This window comes from Drosophila hydei, unplaced genomic scaffold (genome assembly GCF_003285905.1).
Source record: "Drosophila hydei strain 15085-1641.00,03,60 unplaced genomic scaffold, DhydRS2 tig00000063-arrow-pilon, whole genome shotgun sequence".
In the NCBI taxonomy this organism is placed as follows: Eukaryota; Metazoa; Arthropoda; class Insecta; order Diptera; family Drosophilidae; genus Drosophila; species Drosophila hydei.
Window position 1 is genome coordinate 6,666,935 of NW_022045657.1, and position 16,151 is coordinate 6,683,085.

At 44.9% G+C, this 16,151-nt stretch overlaps 1 protein-coding gene across 1 annotated transcript; it reads right to left on the reverse strand.

Annotated features, from left to right (window-relative positions):
* Positions 1-3,687: 3,687 nt before the first annotated feature.
* Positions 3,688-12,226, reverse strand: LOC111601511 (homeobox protein slou). Its single transcript, XM_023318106.2, has 5 exons — positions 10,870-12,226; positions 10,455-10,779; positions 10,110-10,368; positions 4,187-4,467; positions 3,688-4,122 (listed from the first exon to the last, which is right to left on the reverse strand). The coding sequence occupies exons 1-5, from the start codon at positions 11,805-11,807 to the stop codon at positions 3,907-3,909; spliced, it is 2,019 nt and encodes a 672-aa protein (XP_023173874.2). The 5' UTR covers positions 11,808-12,226; the 3' UTR covers positions 3,688-3,906.
* Between the last annotated feature and the right edge of the window lie 3,925 nt (positions 12,227-16,151).

Consider the following 16,151-nt stretch of genomic DNA (forward strand, 5'->3'; position numbering starts at 1 on the left):
TGGATCTACCACTTGACAGGTAGCTTGGCTAAGCGATGATGAATTACGGGCTGTTTAAATGCGTTGCGCTTGGCCTCGTGGCGGCTAAGCGAAACAAAAACACATAGCTAATGGGGCTAAATACCTGAGCTGCCTCGCCCCCTAAAGTGTGCTATGAAAAATGCAAATCGTAATCCTTGCGCCCCACTTTCTGATTAAGACAGTGCTCTATTCCCCTCTATCTCCCTCTCTTTGCCTCCGACTCTCTTTCTTTCTCATCTCAGTTAATCGACCATTGAAATATTTTATGTAATTTTCAGCACAAAGGCAGTTTACAGTTTTATTGCCCATTTCAAATACTAATAGCAATTGTGTGTGGCAGCAACAATATTATTGCCGCACTAAACTCCGTGGCAACAACAGCAATGTCAAAGTGTTACACAAAGTTCTTTGCTAGCTTTAATATTACATGAGCACAAATTGCAATTTAATCCACAGATGTCAGCATTGCGCTCAGTGCCTGGCACAGTTCCTGGCCATAGCCCTTTTTTTATTCCTTATCATACAGCTCCGTGAGTACACGTGGCAAGCGCAACCCCGAGTCTCTGACTGAGCGCCGAACGCTGAGCGTCCCACACGCGTGTCAAGTTGAAAAATGGTATTAAAGTCACATTGACAATCATCAAAATGTGATTCGCTTGCAAACAACAATGCCAACTGGGGTGGCTCAATGGCTCCGCAGCGTCGCTTGACTCAAGACACATGTGGCAGGCGACCCGCTCCCCGGTGACACTTTAGCGTATATCCTTGCCTCATTCTATTGCGCTTCATCAAATACGCTCGGAAAATCTGTCATATAGCCTGGCCAAAGTGCCTCTTGGGAGCTTGTTTATGTCAAGCTCGGGTCATAATTTATATGGACGCACATATGCAAGCATTTGTGGTGCATGTGGGCGTGTGGGCGTATGGGCGTATGGGCGTGGCATAGTAGTTAAATTTTAATTGCCGCGCAACTCACTGCCAGCCACAAATAGCGAGCTAAATGAACTAAACTAAGTCTCGCGTTGATCTACCACTCCCAATTAGACAATCCACTTGCCGGCAAACGAGTTTCACTCGCTGCTCCACACTGGTTTATCTGGCCGACGTCAGCGTCTCAGGCATCCACTCATCCGCGAAATTGTCGTCAGCGTCGTCATCCTTGCAGTCGCAGCCCGCGGCAATCCAAATTCAATTAAACAAACACAATAAGTTTCGATAAAGCCGTGCTGATAAGCACAGCAAACTAAATATTCGCATAAAATTTACTACATTCAATGAGAGCAAGCGGGAGGGGGTGCCAGAGCGAGAGCGAGAGCGAGAGAGGGTGATAGAGAGAGAGCATTACTGAGTTTGGGTGTGACAAACACGTATAAGGGGCGAACTGTAGAAAAGTCAATGGTGCAGATTAAATGTTGCCAACACACACACACACGTCTAGATACTCACACACACACTCTCACACTCAGAATGAAGTATGCGTAATCTGCAGCAATTCAGGCGCAAAAAAAGGTTCTCGTAAAATACGTAAACAAAGCAGACTAAAAAAAATAATAAGAAGCAAGTAAATTGGAATCCAAAATAAGTCCTATAAAATAAAATTCAAAGTAGTTTAGCCAAAAGACCTAAAAACACGCACTGAGAGTGAGAGCGGGACAAGCTCGAGCCAAACAACTTAATTGTGTGAGTGTCGCATTTTGATTCTGCGAATGAGTTTCCGCCAGAAGCAAGTGAAGTGTTGCTGGAGTGGGCAACTGTCAGGCTGCCAGTTGGTGGTGTAAAATACTTAGAGATGGGATTTGCTTTATTATGGCGCGCATTGGAAAGCAATTGTCTTGGATTTGCGTTTTGGGCGTACGTCATTCCGGAGACGGCGAAACTGTAAGGGTAGCGATAGCTACAGGGTGTGAGGTTAAGCATTCCTTTAAGTGGGCAGGCGTCTCGTTAATTTATCGTTTCGTGGCTGTGTTTGCCAGTGAGAAGATGTTTTGTGGGCGTCTACTCAATACACTGCAATAAATGCTATTTAGTGGGCAATTTGGGGCAGTTATCGATTGCACATTATGAAGTAAGTTGCCTAAGAAGACTTTTCAGTTAAGTTTAATTATGGTAAATATAGAAAATATAAATAAATATATAAAAAAATAAAAATAAATATAGAAAAACAATTACACTTAAATTGTGAGCTTGCGTTCAAATATATTTTGTTATTGAACTTCTTAAGCATGTTCAAATATCACAATTTGAATATAGTTTTTTTGAATACGTTCCGGCCGAGTAGGATGAGCCACACTCTAGTTGCAGCACAAGTTGGTGCAACTAAAATTATAATTTAATTGTATGCAAATGGAGCTTGTACGCTCACATTCGCATTTTAGAAAATTTAGTGCGTAACTCGCTGGCATGTCTGCAGCTGAATAATTTATTGGCTCACATTTACAGAAATTAACGTACACACACACGCACACACAGGCGCACATGGCTGCGGGTTCATGCATAATATGCATATCTGTATGTGTGCGTCAAATGGGATTTTCGACTAATTGCAAAGTACTTAAGCAAAGCTTAAAACAAATGTAAAAGCAAATTTTTAATAAATTATTTATGCAAATGTCCCTTGGCAGAAGGAAAGTGTGCTATGCGCTTCCTTCCTCCTCGTTCGGGGCGGAGTCGTTGTTGCCAGCAAATGCAATCAAATGTGCGAAATTTAGTTACAGCCAACGCACGCGAAATACACGGCGCGTGTCGCGTGGCTTTTCACACAGAGCTCAACGTTTCTAGAGCGGTGGCGTAATAGATATAAAAGGATTTCCGCCATATCCTTGCTCAGTGACTCCGCTTGTTTTGTTTGTCTGTTTGTTTACATCCAGTCGATGTCAACGGCACATCCGCAGCCGTCTGCCCATTCAGATCAGTCCTGGCGGGCGCCTGGAGCTGGCCATGCATGGATTTCTGTTTCAATTATGCTGCCCACCAATAAGAGGGAGCGCAGCCCGTGTTACCAGTGAGTAGTTATAATATCAATGGGCGCGAGGTGTGAAGCCCGTGAATTTATTCATTTGCCTGTCTCCTGTCTGTTTTGACAACTTCGCCTTGGCTATATATGCCCGTCATTGTATCACACAAATCGGATTAAGATATTTCGTATTCGTTTGCCACATAATTGAATAGTCCTGAGTGCGTGTGTCCTTGTCTGCGTGTGAGTGGCTGAGTGGCTGAGTGGCTGAGCTGCACGCAGCAAATGAGAAGCAAATTTAAAATTTTACACTTGACTTAGCATTGTTGTCCTGTCATTTCACACGCTTGCCGGAGAGTCCTTACAGTATGTCTGTCTGTCCGTCTGGCGGTCGGACTGCCCCTTTTATCTGTGTTTATCTGTGTGTGCACCACAGCGATAAATTGTTTTTTGCCCCCCCGCCCCGATCATACAAACATCCACACATTCATAAGCCTTGAGCTCGAGCTTTCTTTGGTAATATTTAAAATCTTTATTTTTTCACATTTTATATTTACTTCGATTTCAATTTTGATTTTTGATTTTGCTTGCCACTTAAATGCTAACATAGTGCTACATACTCATACATACTAGTTACAATAATAACATACTCATAATTGGTAATTTGTTAAAGTAATTACATACGAACGGCTATACGGTTAGATATGTCAAACATTGACTTGCAACATCTTTGGGCTTCGTTGGCTGTAGTTAAGCGCTACAATTTGTAATATTATACACGAACTATGTACAGGCGAGACTAAATAACACTTAAAGCAGTTTCATATTTACATTGCGTCGGCCGCTGGGCCGGGCTTTGGCTATGGGTCTATGGCTGTGCCCTTGGCACGCTTTTCGAAGATTTGCAACAAACGCTGTTGCATCTTACAATTTTATGAGTGCGAGTGGCTCAAGTGGTGGGCGCCCAGAGGGTGAAAGTAGGGTCCGTACGGTGGATAGGGCACGGCGTGCGGATAGAGCAGGCTGCTGGCATAGGCGCCGGGTCCAAAGGAACCACCAGCGGGCGGCGGCAGGGTTGGGCTATTCACATCCATTCCTGGATTTTGTTTTTTCCATTTGGTGCGTCGGTTCTGGAACCAGATCTTAACCTGCCAAAAAGAAACACAACAATTCAGACGACAGCCCCACGAACCAGTCAAAGCTAATGCCTACCTGCGTCTCAGTCAGGCTCAGGCTAAGCGCCAAATTCAAACGCTCGCAAACGCTTAAATAACGCGTCGTTTTGAACTTATTCTCCAGTGAAACCAGCTGCTCGTAGGTGAAAGCCGTTCGTGCCCTTCGCGGCTTGGATCCACCACCACCGCCGCCGCTCCCGGACTTGCCATCGCCGTTGCGACTGCTACCTTTCTTGGAATCAGTTTCGCTGCTAGGATCATCTATGTCGCTGCCATCGTCGCACATGTCGTCCTGGTCCATGTCATTGAGATCCTGAGCTGCAAGCGCAAGCAGAGAAAAAGTTGAAATACAAGATAGTTTTTTTTGCATATGCCAAGAGATTCATCAATCAATATGCCCTAAGGGTCAGACGCGATTTGCAAACGGAAATCAATCACTACGCATCGGTCCCAGCATTGTAAGTTAATTGGAATCTTGGGCACATGTTGCCGCACATGTGTATGTGGGCGGAACCGTTCGGAACGGCAATTGATTGCAGTGATGCGACAATCAAAATTCAATTAACGCGTAGTGTCCACCGTCCACTGTCCACTGAGTCACAACTATGCTCACTGTCTACTGCGCAGGCATATTGATTACCAAGTTGAGTCATAACTGACTCTTATGTATCCATAAAGATACTGATTAAGTAATTATTGATATACTGATTGAGTAATTATTATTATCCAAGCTATATTGATGGGATAACCAACGATATAACTTAGCCTAAAATAGGAGAATCGAGAGCTCGATAAATAAGTTCAGAACGTTCCACCCACATAAAGCAGAGAGGAGCTCCTGTCGAGGGCAAACGGAGCTTCAAAATGCATACGTCTGGTAATTGGTCAACACGATTGGCCATGTTTGCATGTAATTAGCCTGGCCGTGGCTGCCTACCAGAGCGCCACAGACAGCGCGCCAATTAAACAGAAAATTAACATGAACGCTTCATTTAATATTTAACGATTTTACTGACCGCCAACGTTGCCAGGGGTTGCGTGGAGTCTGTCTGCCCTTTCAAATGCAAATGACTCGCCTGTCGTCTGTCGCACTGGTAATGGGCTGTGGAGTGTTTGCAGCCACTTTGATATGCATTAATGGCACATTAGATGCCCGAATATCATCATCAATAGCCATTGAACGGCTCCGACGAATGCTGCTGACCACAATTGGTTTGAGTCAATTGAATTAACTGCCCCGTGAGGCGGAACTCCACCAGACGTTTAATGCGTCGGCAAACAGACGCGAAAAAGTCGAGAGGTCTGCAAACGACGATGGGTGAGGCTGAGGGCAGAGGGCGCCACTGTGCATTGTGTGCTGCTCTAACAGGGTGTTTGCGTCCTATAAACAGCCAGCCGCAACCGCAGCTGGTTAATAAGCGCAAGCCGGAGCAAGCTGGAGGAACAGGCGGGTGTGATGGCGCGCTTTTCTAATTAGAGTAACTAGCAGTCCAGCCAGTGCAACACGGCGTATGCTTGTTGTCGGGCAAGCATATGGCTGTAGAGTTACCTAAAGGGTTATGTTATATATAACCTAATATTTGACTATTTTCTGCTTCATATTATAGCTAAAAATTTTAATAAAAATTACTACTTTATATAATTTGTATGTGTAACTTCTATTAAAGTTGAGAATTTAATGGATTACAGTAAGACATCATTTTAGGAACACCCTTGTTAAACTGTATTCACTATTTTGAGTCAAATATAAGAGTTTGCTTATGTCCTCAGCTATGTAATCTTTAATTTGACACTACATTTACAACTCTTCCTTTTATTCTATCTGACGTACAATATTTGTCAAGCTCTATTCTCTATTCGTGTTATGGCGCATTCAATATAAGCCTCGTATATAGTAGAAAAAACTAATATATAAACACACTTATATACAGATACTCTATGACAAAATTACACCAAAAGCAAGTTGGAAAAGATGGAAACCAAATTTATTGCACCCTAATTATTATATTAAGAGCAAGCAAGTCAACTCTATAAGTTTCATGTTGAGATATTCTTGGTAAAATATATATGGAATATATAAAATATATTCAACTGTCTTCTATGGGCTCCGACGTATATCAAATACGTCGCGAACAGAGTAGACCAACTTTCGTAGACTTTGTAAGAGTAGAAGCCTGACATAAAAGAGTCTACATGACAACGTATAATTTTAAGCCATAATCTTAATTATGAAATCTGAGTGTTAATTACCATACACACATGTACACACGCATACATATACACAAGCTCGACAGACAAAATGGCTTTTAAATTTGGGTTCGAGCACTTGGGTTTCGGGAGGCTTCATTGTCGCAATCATTATAATCGCATACGCTTGGCCAATGCGGCCCCGGGGAGCATTTGTCGTCTCATTTTGCCATTTTCATAAAATAATAAATGAGTTGCTGATGACGGATATAAAAAGCCGAGCCGAGCCGAGACTACGAAAATTGTCGCCTAACTTTACAGAACTCACAGACACGCACACAAATCTGCAAAGCTCCCCAGAGCGCCAGGACTGCGACCCGCAGCAGGACCAGCAATATACACCAATACATGACTACAAAGTATGCTATATACACACACACATACATAAATATATCTATATATGTATGTATATATATGTAAGTATATAAGGATGCATTGGCATTGCCATTGCGCTTTCCATGGGTGCGAACGAGAGCGCTAGAGTGAGCGCCAAATTGAGTGCTGAAAAGAATAAAAGTTTTCGCAGCCATTTTACTTTCTCGGGGGTTGGTTGCCAGCAGTCTCGCTCCCCTTGCTGCTTGCTGCCAGGGCACGACCACCCACAGTTAAATGTTGCCACATAACCATTTTATTCGACCCAACCCCAGCCAGTACATTCCCGCCATGCTCTGTGAGCCCACTTAGTTATCGCATGTTTTTTCATATGACTTTTGGGGCGCATTTTTTGTGCTGCTCGACTATAAGGCCGACTAGAATGTGTGTGTGTGTGCGTGGGGATATGGTAAATTCCTAGCTATCCGTGCTGCTATCCATGTTGTTTTTATTTCCTCCGCCCTTAGTCCCGTCCCGTCCCGTCGGTATTGTGTATACACGTAAGTGTATGTGTTTTGTATTGTGGCTTTCATCGCTGCTTTTAGTGCATTTGCTAGTTGTGTGCTTTTGGCTGAGTTTTGTTTTGCATTTTAAATGATATGCAAATTGCTGTGCGCCCAGTGACCAGCCCCAGCGAATGGCGCCTTAGAGAATTGCACGCTGACAAATGCAGCGTATGCGTAATATATGTAAATTATTAAGCATCATGCACACAATGCATTCAGTATGATCCGATACGGTAAACGAGCGGATGGGTTGGATAGGTTGAATGAAGATGTCATAAAATCTAATTAGTTGGAAAGACAAAAGGCCACATAATTACGCTAATATAAAGTGAAGCGACCAGCAGCAACATTAGCACCTCCCAGGTCATAAAATTAAGTGTCTGATAGGGATTGGAAGTGTGGTGCGAGTGGTGGGGGTGCTGGTGTAAATGTGTGAGTGTATGTTTGTATGTATTCGGGACAGAGCCATTGAAGCGGCTAATGAATGTGCGGTAATTAAGTACCTTGCTAATTAATGACTACGGCATCACCAGGCAACAATCGTTGAATCACAGGACGGAAACAGTGCGTATGCGTAATGCGAACAGTCAGGCCGTCTGTCTGTACGGCTGCTGTACCTTTTCTGTACGCTTCAACTGCCTGAACAAACTGCCAACAACAATAACACGAACACGAACACGAATACGAACAAGACCAGCTACATAATCATTGCCAGCATCATTATCCTGGTTGCTTCCCCTATTCTGCTGGTCTCTGGACCTGCCGTGTTGGGTTGTTGCCGCCGCTTGGGGTCGTTGGCGCGGCCATTCAGTCTGTTTTATTAGCAGTTATGTTCGAGTACTGCGACGCCACACCCAGCAGCAGCCACCGCCACGTCCGGCGCCATTGATGAAGCTAATTGTGTTTTATTAACACAAACACAAATGCACAAACAGCAAACAGTCACACAAGCAGCTAGCAACAACAACAATAACAACAAGCAGTAAGCAGCAGCAATGGCCGATAATTTGTTGCTGATAATGATGTTGTTACTGCTGCTGCTGCTGCTGCTGCTGCTGCTGTGTTCTGCGCCATTTTCTCTGTTTATAATTTCGTACATAAGCGCTTACCGAAGTGGCCAATAAAGCGAGTGGCTTGTTTGCGTCAGGGAGTGTGTGGGTGTGTGTGTGCGAGCCTGGTGTGAGTGTAAATGCGAGTGTGAACGTGCAACTAGCACTTTGGTCGAGCTAAATGACTGACAAGCTGTGTGTTCCTATTACCCGTTGTGGCTCACAATATTGATTAAAGAAAAACAATTGCAAGTTTCGAGTCATCAATGTTCATTCAATGATAACATTCGTTAAGAATTATTGCCCTTATATAGCAAGCTTGGATGACTTTTGCAAAGTTATTGAAGACTCCTTTTATATTCGCAACTTTAGCAGTTGATCCAATTCTTTCTTCTTTACCTTCGGCATTTAGTTGGACTGAAGCCAATTCATATTAAATTGCTTGTATTTAATCGCTAGTCGGAAAATATTTCCTACTTAATAGATTTCGACACTTAACTCAGCGAAAGGCTAATACGATTAAGCAGGAAAATGAAATAAATTTTAAATGAATTTATTATTTGTCTTTTTCTCAGAAGCGCAGTATTTTGAGATTTGCTATTTATGTTTGCTTAGCTCATAGTTGAGCACTTAATCGTTCTTTTTTTCCAAAATTCCCATTCATAGTCATAATCAAATTATGACCATTGTTCAAACAAACCTTTTCACCAATTGCAAAACTTAACTTTCTCTGTGTCCTTCGTCAGGAGCATAATACGAAGTGCTTCCCGTATGGCCGCCTCGTCCCGTGCTATCTACTTTGTTTTCAACGTTTATTTTGGCGCTTTGCCGCAGCTTAGCAGTTCTGGTCTGGTGCTGCTGTGCTCCCCCACAGATCCTATTGCCAAGTTTACCACACAACTTCAATCAAATTTGCAAATTTTTATTTGAGAAATTTCTTTGCAAGAAGCGAAGCATGAAAATCAATTAATTTTCAGCAAAATGTTAGCTAACAGCTAGCAAAAGGAAAAAAATTGAAGGAAAATAAAAAATTAAAATGAGAGCAGCCCAACACACGGGCAGCACAAAGGCTGGCAAAAAGAAATATCGTAAAATTCCACACAGCAATTGCTTTTCCCAATTAAAACATCAATCAATCAATTAAAACAAATTCCAGGCAAAATCCCCACTTGAATATGAGTGCAGATTTCAGTCTAAACAAGTTTTATTCCTCCCTGGCATTGTTGGCACATTTGTTTACCCGGCGAATATACCCGATGCATATATATACATATAACACTGCTCTCATAGTACCAACAGACACACATACACCCTGGGTCTACGTGACTTACGGATGAAAACAGGCAACACAAAATCTCTGCTCGTTCAAAATGGCAACTTTGCCTTACCTTCTGCGAGTGTGTGCCCGGAAGTGTGTGAAGTGGTTGCACAAAAAAAAAAACAAAATCAAAATCAAAACATACCAAAAGCTACAGGCGGCAGTTTAAATACAACCCAGCCCACAGCCCAGCCCACCCACACAATTGCACAGCGCCATGTGGACTAAAAAAAAGACGCTCGAATAAAGTTGGCAGTTTGGAATAACAAGTGGAGGTGAAAACGTTTTGCTGCTTCCTCTGCCCTGTCCGATGGTACAAAGAGGAGAATACGGATGTAAGATGTAAATGTTAGGCGGGATGCTGTGCCACCCGGCATGTACCAGAATCCAATCAAAGCACACAGCAACAATGTTGCAGGGTCTGGCTCTAAAGGCGCAGTTATTGAGCTACATTTAGCAGACACTTACCAGACATATCTTCGCTGTGTTCGTCGTCCAGATGATCGTGCATTTCCTCATCTCGATCGTAGGTCCACTGACGCGGATGCCCGAAAGGTGGCGCTGTCGCTGGCAGTTTGTTGCCTGTGAACTTATTGGGATCTAAAATGTTCTCCACGGAGAAGGCGAGGCGCTTGGTTGCCTCTCTGTCGCTAGCTCCACTGGTGGATGCAGTGCTCGCACTATTCGCACTATTCGGCACAGAGCGTGTCAGGTCCACGGGGCAGACCTGATTTAAAAGCGGATGCAGAGAAAGGACAGCAAATCTGAGCATGGAAAGAAGGGCAAACAGTCAATGTCAAGCGCAAGACTTACCGACGGCGTGCTGTGGGATCCGGAGCCATCGTTACTGTCCTCATCGTTGCCATCGACGTTGAGCTCTTCGCTTGTGTCGCTGCGCGCATAACTAGCGGCCGCAATCTGGCGAGAGGTGGCTGCCGCAGCTGCTGCCGCTGCTGCCAGACCGCCCAGCTGTATTCTGAAACCGTAATCACTTAAGTCGCGGCCAGTGGGCGAGGCGGAGGAGGAGCTAGTCGAGGCGGCGGTGGATGTGCTGGGAGCTTGGCTTTGAGTGGAGCGCGCGGCAACCGCTGCCACCAGCTTAATGCGCTCCAGATCCATGTCATTGGCGGACGTGGGACTAATGCTGCCCATCACTGTATGCGGGCCAGTACCCAAGTGCAGCTGCATTGTCGCCGTCGACATTGTCTGTGGCGGCGGTGGAGGTAGCTGTAGATTCTGTGGCGGCGCTACCAGCGCTGAATGTGAAGGATTTGCTGGTGCTGCCAAGGGCGACTCCCTTTGCGGCTCGGAATGTGTCGTTTGGCTGTTGCCCACGCCTGTGCCTGTGGCTGTGCCAGTGCTGGGTGATGTGGGCGGCGACAAAGGCGATGTGGCAGGCGATGGTGGTGCAGTGGTGTTGCTGCCATTGGATATAGCTGCAGGGGCACGCAGATGAAACACAGCGGCTGCTGCATGATGTGGATGTGAATGTGCAGAATGGTGATGATGGTGGTGCATGTGTTGCTGCTGCTGCTGCTGCTGCTGATGGTGGTGCTGAGCGGCAGCGGCTAGAAACTGAGGGTTCTGCAGCAGGTGCGGATGCTGCTGCAGTAATGCGGCATGTGGATGTTGCAATGGCTCCGGTCGTGCCAAGTGGCGCACGGCGCTCAGCTCCAGTAGCTTGCGCTGTTGCGCCGGCAAAGGGAAGACACCGACGCCCGCTGGCGGTGACTGTGAGCGGCGCAAGTTATTCTTGTTGTTGTTGGCCAAATTGTTGTTATTATTGTTATTAGTCTTCTCTTTCTCAGCATCTTCCTGTGTGGGAGTTAGGCGACTGAGCATTCCAGATTCGCTGCTCATTTGCTTCAACCGCTCAATGGAGTAGCGCAGGTCCTGCTCCTGCTTGGCAGCCTGTCCACTGGCAGCAATTATAAACTTGGGTAACTTGGCTACTGGCGTGCTAATGGATGTGGTTGCAGTGGTGGCATTGCTGGACACAGAGACTAGCTCGGCGCTCACATTGCTGCCCACATTCGCCAGGTCGGGCGAGGTGTTTGATTTGGGCGAATCGGGATTCGAGTTGGGGCTCATCAGACCGCCGACGGCCGTGGGCTGTGCCCCGATGCTATCGCTAGGCTTTTGCACTGGTGACTGCAGCATCACCATATCGCTTGCTGCACTTGTCTCTTGGCACTTCACAACACTAGAAGAGTTCACTTGTGCACTGTCTATTCACTTTAATTGACTTCACTTGCTCTGTTCGCTTGCCGCGGCGTGGTGTTGTCACCTTGATTGCAGCCAATTGACTGTCACTGATGCCGGCGCGTATCTCTCAATATGTGTAGCTGATGCTGCTGATGCTATTAGTTGTTCTCGTTGTTGTTGTACATTTACGCTTATCGCATTGCTTTTGAGCGTAATCCGCGCGTGCGACACTCTGCTCGCAGCCGGGGCTGAAACGGAAATGGAAATGGTAATGGTAATGTCAATAGTATTGCTCGACACTATTTGAGGGTTGCTGCCCGCTCGCTGTCGTTGTCGCTGTCGAGTGAGTCTTGAGTCGCGCGATAGTCCAGATGCTGTGGCTGCCGCTGGCCCGTGGCAAGTCAACTAAATGGAAAGTGAACAAATCTGTTGCGGCGTCTGTCGTTCTCGCTGTCGTGTTGCTGGTTGCTGGCTGCTGATGCTTGGTGGTGGTGGTTGCTTTGAGTGGCTCGGCATTGCGCTCTTATTCTCTGCTGCGGCTGCTCTCTTTGCACGCTGCACACGCCCCCAGCTGACGGTTTGAGTGAGTTGTGTTTTGAGTGGACTGGCTCCTCCTTTTACTATACGCCGGCAGGACCTAATCTCGACTAGCATCTAATGATTTAATTTGCGTTGTCCTCGTTAGCAAGCGTAATGGTCTGTTCCTAGGTCTTGGAGCATTGAGCAAGGCAACCAAGTGACGACATACGCCAGCTATCTTGCTCTCATAGGGCTGCCTTCAGCCAACTCAATCTCTCATTCTCTTTCGCACACACACGATTATAAGCTGCTGCCCAGCTTTGCACAGTTTTTGCATTGGCTTGCTCGCCCCTCACTCTGTTCAATTGCCATCCAAATATGCGCTCGAGGATGTGAGTAATTGTCAAATTATTTAGCGCAAAAATTGTTTGCTTATGCGCTCCGTTGGCTCCGAAATGGATCTCAGCTTTTTATATTTCAAATGTGCGCTGTTTCACATGCTTTTTGTGTTGTTGTTGCCTTGCTTATGCCTGGTTTGCTCTTAGTCATATATGCATGAATGCTTCTGCTCTTGTGGCTGGCAGCCGAACACAACCAATGCCAGCAGCAGCCGCCAGCAAAGGAATTCTGCTTGCCAATTTTTAAAATGCCTAATTGAATATGAGGTTCATTTTAGTGGCTAATCATTTTGTTAATTAGTTGTTAATAATAGTAAGTAACAATTGTCGGCTTTAACAACCAGCTTACAGACTTTAAGTCAATTCCTCAACTTTTGACTGTGGCCCACGTTAGTTGATACTTTTTCCTTGTACAACTCAAAGATTTCAGAGGAAGACAGCATCGGTCGCCTCCACTCATGTTTGTTCGACTCTCTTTCCGGCTGGTCCTTTCTCGTACTCACTCGCTCTTTCTCTGTCTGTTTTACTCTCTTTCTATATGTGTGTGGGAGTTTCGATGCTCAGTTTACAGAATGGTTTAAATTGAACAAAAATTTATATGCGCTTTGCACAGACAATTTAATATCGCATCCAATTTGCGGTTTATACGCATCGTAGCAGCGACCCACATGGCCATGCAGTGGGAGTGGGCGAAGGAGAGAGTGAGCGAGATGGAGAACGAGTGAGATAAAGAAAGAATGAGATATGCATATGTAAAGAGAGAGAAAGAAGGAGCTAAGTGGATAGCCTGCTGATAGCCTGGTTGGTTAGTGGCCGTGTTCATGGTAGTTGGTTTGAGCGCACAATGGGGCGTATAAGTGACATCGTTAAGTGGACGCAGGACAGCGAGGATGCTGCTTAATGAACTTCAACGGCATGCCCTCCACACAGTTGCCCATAGTCCGATCTTCCCTGTATGTGCTCGTCGGCTCTCAGGCGACTTGTCGGCTGTCGGCATTTTGAGGCATGTTTTTCTTTCGTTGACTTTGTCGTTGCTTAAGGTTTTTTTGCGGGGCCAACGCCAACGGAGCTGGGCGCTCGTTAGCGCTGCTCGGCTTCGCTCCTCTATAATTAACCACAAAATGAGGGGAGATGGCATTCTTAATGAGCAGCTTGTTATGCCATTTTCGTTTTAATTACTTTTAAGATGCTTGTTACCAACACCAGCGCGGAAGCTCAGCGCTGTAATTGGTCCATTGATGAAGCTGAGTGTGTGATATACATGTGTGTGTACGTGTGTGTGTGTGTGTGTGTGCACTGTGCAAATTGGCTGTGCGTTTTGCTCAGTTTACTTGACAAGCCAACGAGCTAAGCAGCTTTTGATGCTTCGCTGACCAAGCGTAGCCAGAAAGTAGACTACAGCAGTTGCGTTTACAATATACACGACATTTTGTGACAGTGTATTAAGCGCTTTACCCTTTTACATGCAAAATTAAATGATGCGCATACGCACGGTAAAACCGCAAATTATTTTAATTGCCTGTCTCGTCATTATTCATTATTTAAGTGCGCCCAAACAGACGATGCATACTCGCTATGTGCGAGGGCGACATTTCACTGTCCATGTGTGTGTGTGTGTGTGTAAACTGCTATGTATGCCACACACAAACGCACAGAGAGAACGATTTGGGCGGCCCGCCAGACACACACAAGCCGCTGTTTACATAGACATGAAACTTTGCGCGAAAAATGTCTGACGTTGCCCACAGCTGCAGACGTATCACTTTCTCTCTGTCTTTGTCTCCTTCGCTTGCTGTCTCTTTTGGACTGTAGCCAGAATGTTGCCATCTCATTCGCTCATTTAATTAGTGAAAATAAGTATTAAATGAGCAGCTCTTGTTAAAATAAATAGTGCATGCAAAGGCAGTAGTTGCGTCTCGGCCCCACTTACGCCCTTTGCAATGGCTTTCAACAAGCTCTCGAAAGATTTACAGCTAATTAAAAGGCGAATGTGCATAAGGAAAATCGATAATCGGCTAAAAGCTGCTGACCTCGCGACAAGCGCAATTAAAAAATTACAATTGTGGTCAGACGCGTAATTATGCGCTAATTGAATTATTTTCCATTTATTCGCGGGTTTCGCTTATGCGCAATTTTCTGCAATTTTCGCGAGCCTAAATTGTACGGATTTGTTGAATATTTGAGTATTTGTATATTTAATGACGTGCACTGTCCAGGTGCGAGCGAGATGCCAGACGGTGAATGGCTCTCCGCACTCGCACTCCTATGCTCGGCCTCTCTGTTTATTCGGCCATTTTGCTGTTTGCACTCCACTTGCCGAGCGCCCCACGTTAATTTGTTTGACTAATTAAACTAATGAGCGTTCAAAGTTAATACATAAATTAGTCAGCCAGTTGAGCCATCCCAGCTGCCAGGGCGATGGGAGTGGCTTATCGAGCCACGCAGCTACCGAGCAGCAGCAGCTGTGTGTTGACTAAGCTTATTGCAATTTTGATTACGGTTTTCCAATTAATTGCCTATGGCTTTGCGGTTAAAGGATTTATAGCTGCATTTTTGTAAATAAGCATACGAGCCTTTAATAAATATTTGAAAGCCTCCATTGCCGACTATTAGCTGACGAAAATTATAAATAATATAGATATAGTAAATACAAATAAATTGTAAAAAATAATCAATATTTAAAGGCAGCTTGCTGAAAACTTTTCAAAAATTGCCAAAAGCTACCTTTAGCTGTTTATTAATTTATATTTTATCACTCTCAATAAACGAATTATTTAATAATAATTTATTAGACTGACTTAACTGACTGACTTGGGTTACTTCTTCTTCTTCTTATAAACTATGTAAAAGTATTTTGGGTAGCTTATCATAAAGTCATACATATGCATATAGGCATGTATGAAATACATCTGTGAAGGTCTTTTGATCGAGGATCAATGATGGTGCTGTTGCCTGGAGCATTTACAGGCAAATTAAATATGCTGCGCTAATTCCTCCATCAATTTGCAGCTCATTTGAAATGCCAACGCATTTGACTGGGTTTCGTACGTGCGAAAACCGAAACGCTGGCCAGATTGCCGCCGGCTTATGTGTCAGGACGGGCAAGCGTCTAGATGCCCAACACTAGTTTGCATTCAGCTTGTAATTAGAAAATTTGCATGCTGCGCGCGGTGAGCGGTGCGCGGAGCTTGTGAAATGAAAACAAAAACAGAAACGTGCTAATTGCAAATTAATTATGCACGATATTGAATTTGCACTAAACGCAAAGCGAAATGGCTGGACATGACCAGGCGAAATGGGCAAAATGGCGAGCGCAGCTTCTAAAAAAGGCGCTAAGTGGGTCCGACGACGTGATTTGCATGAAATGCAATTAGATTTTAGGCAAATG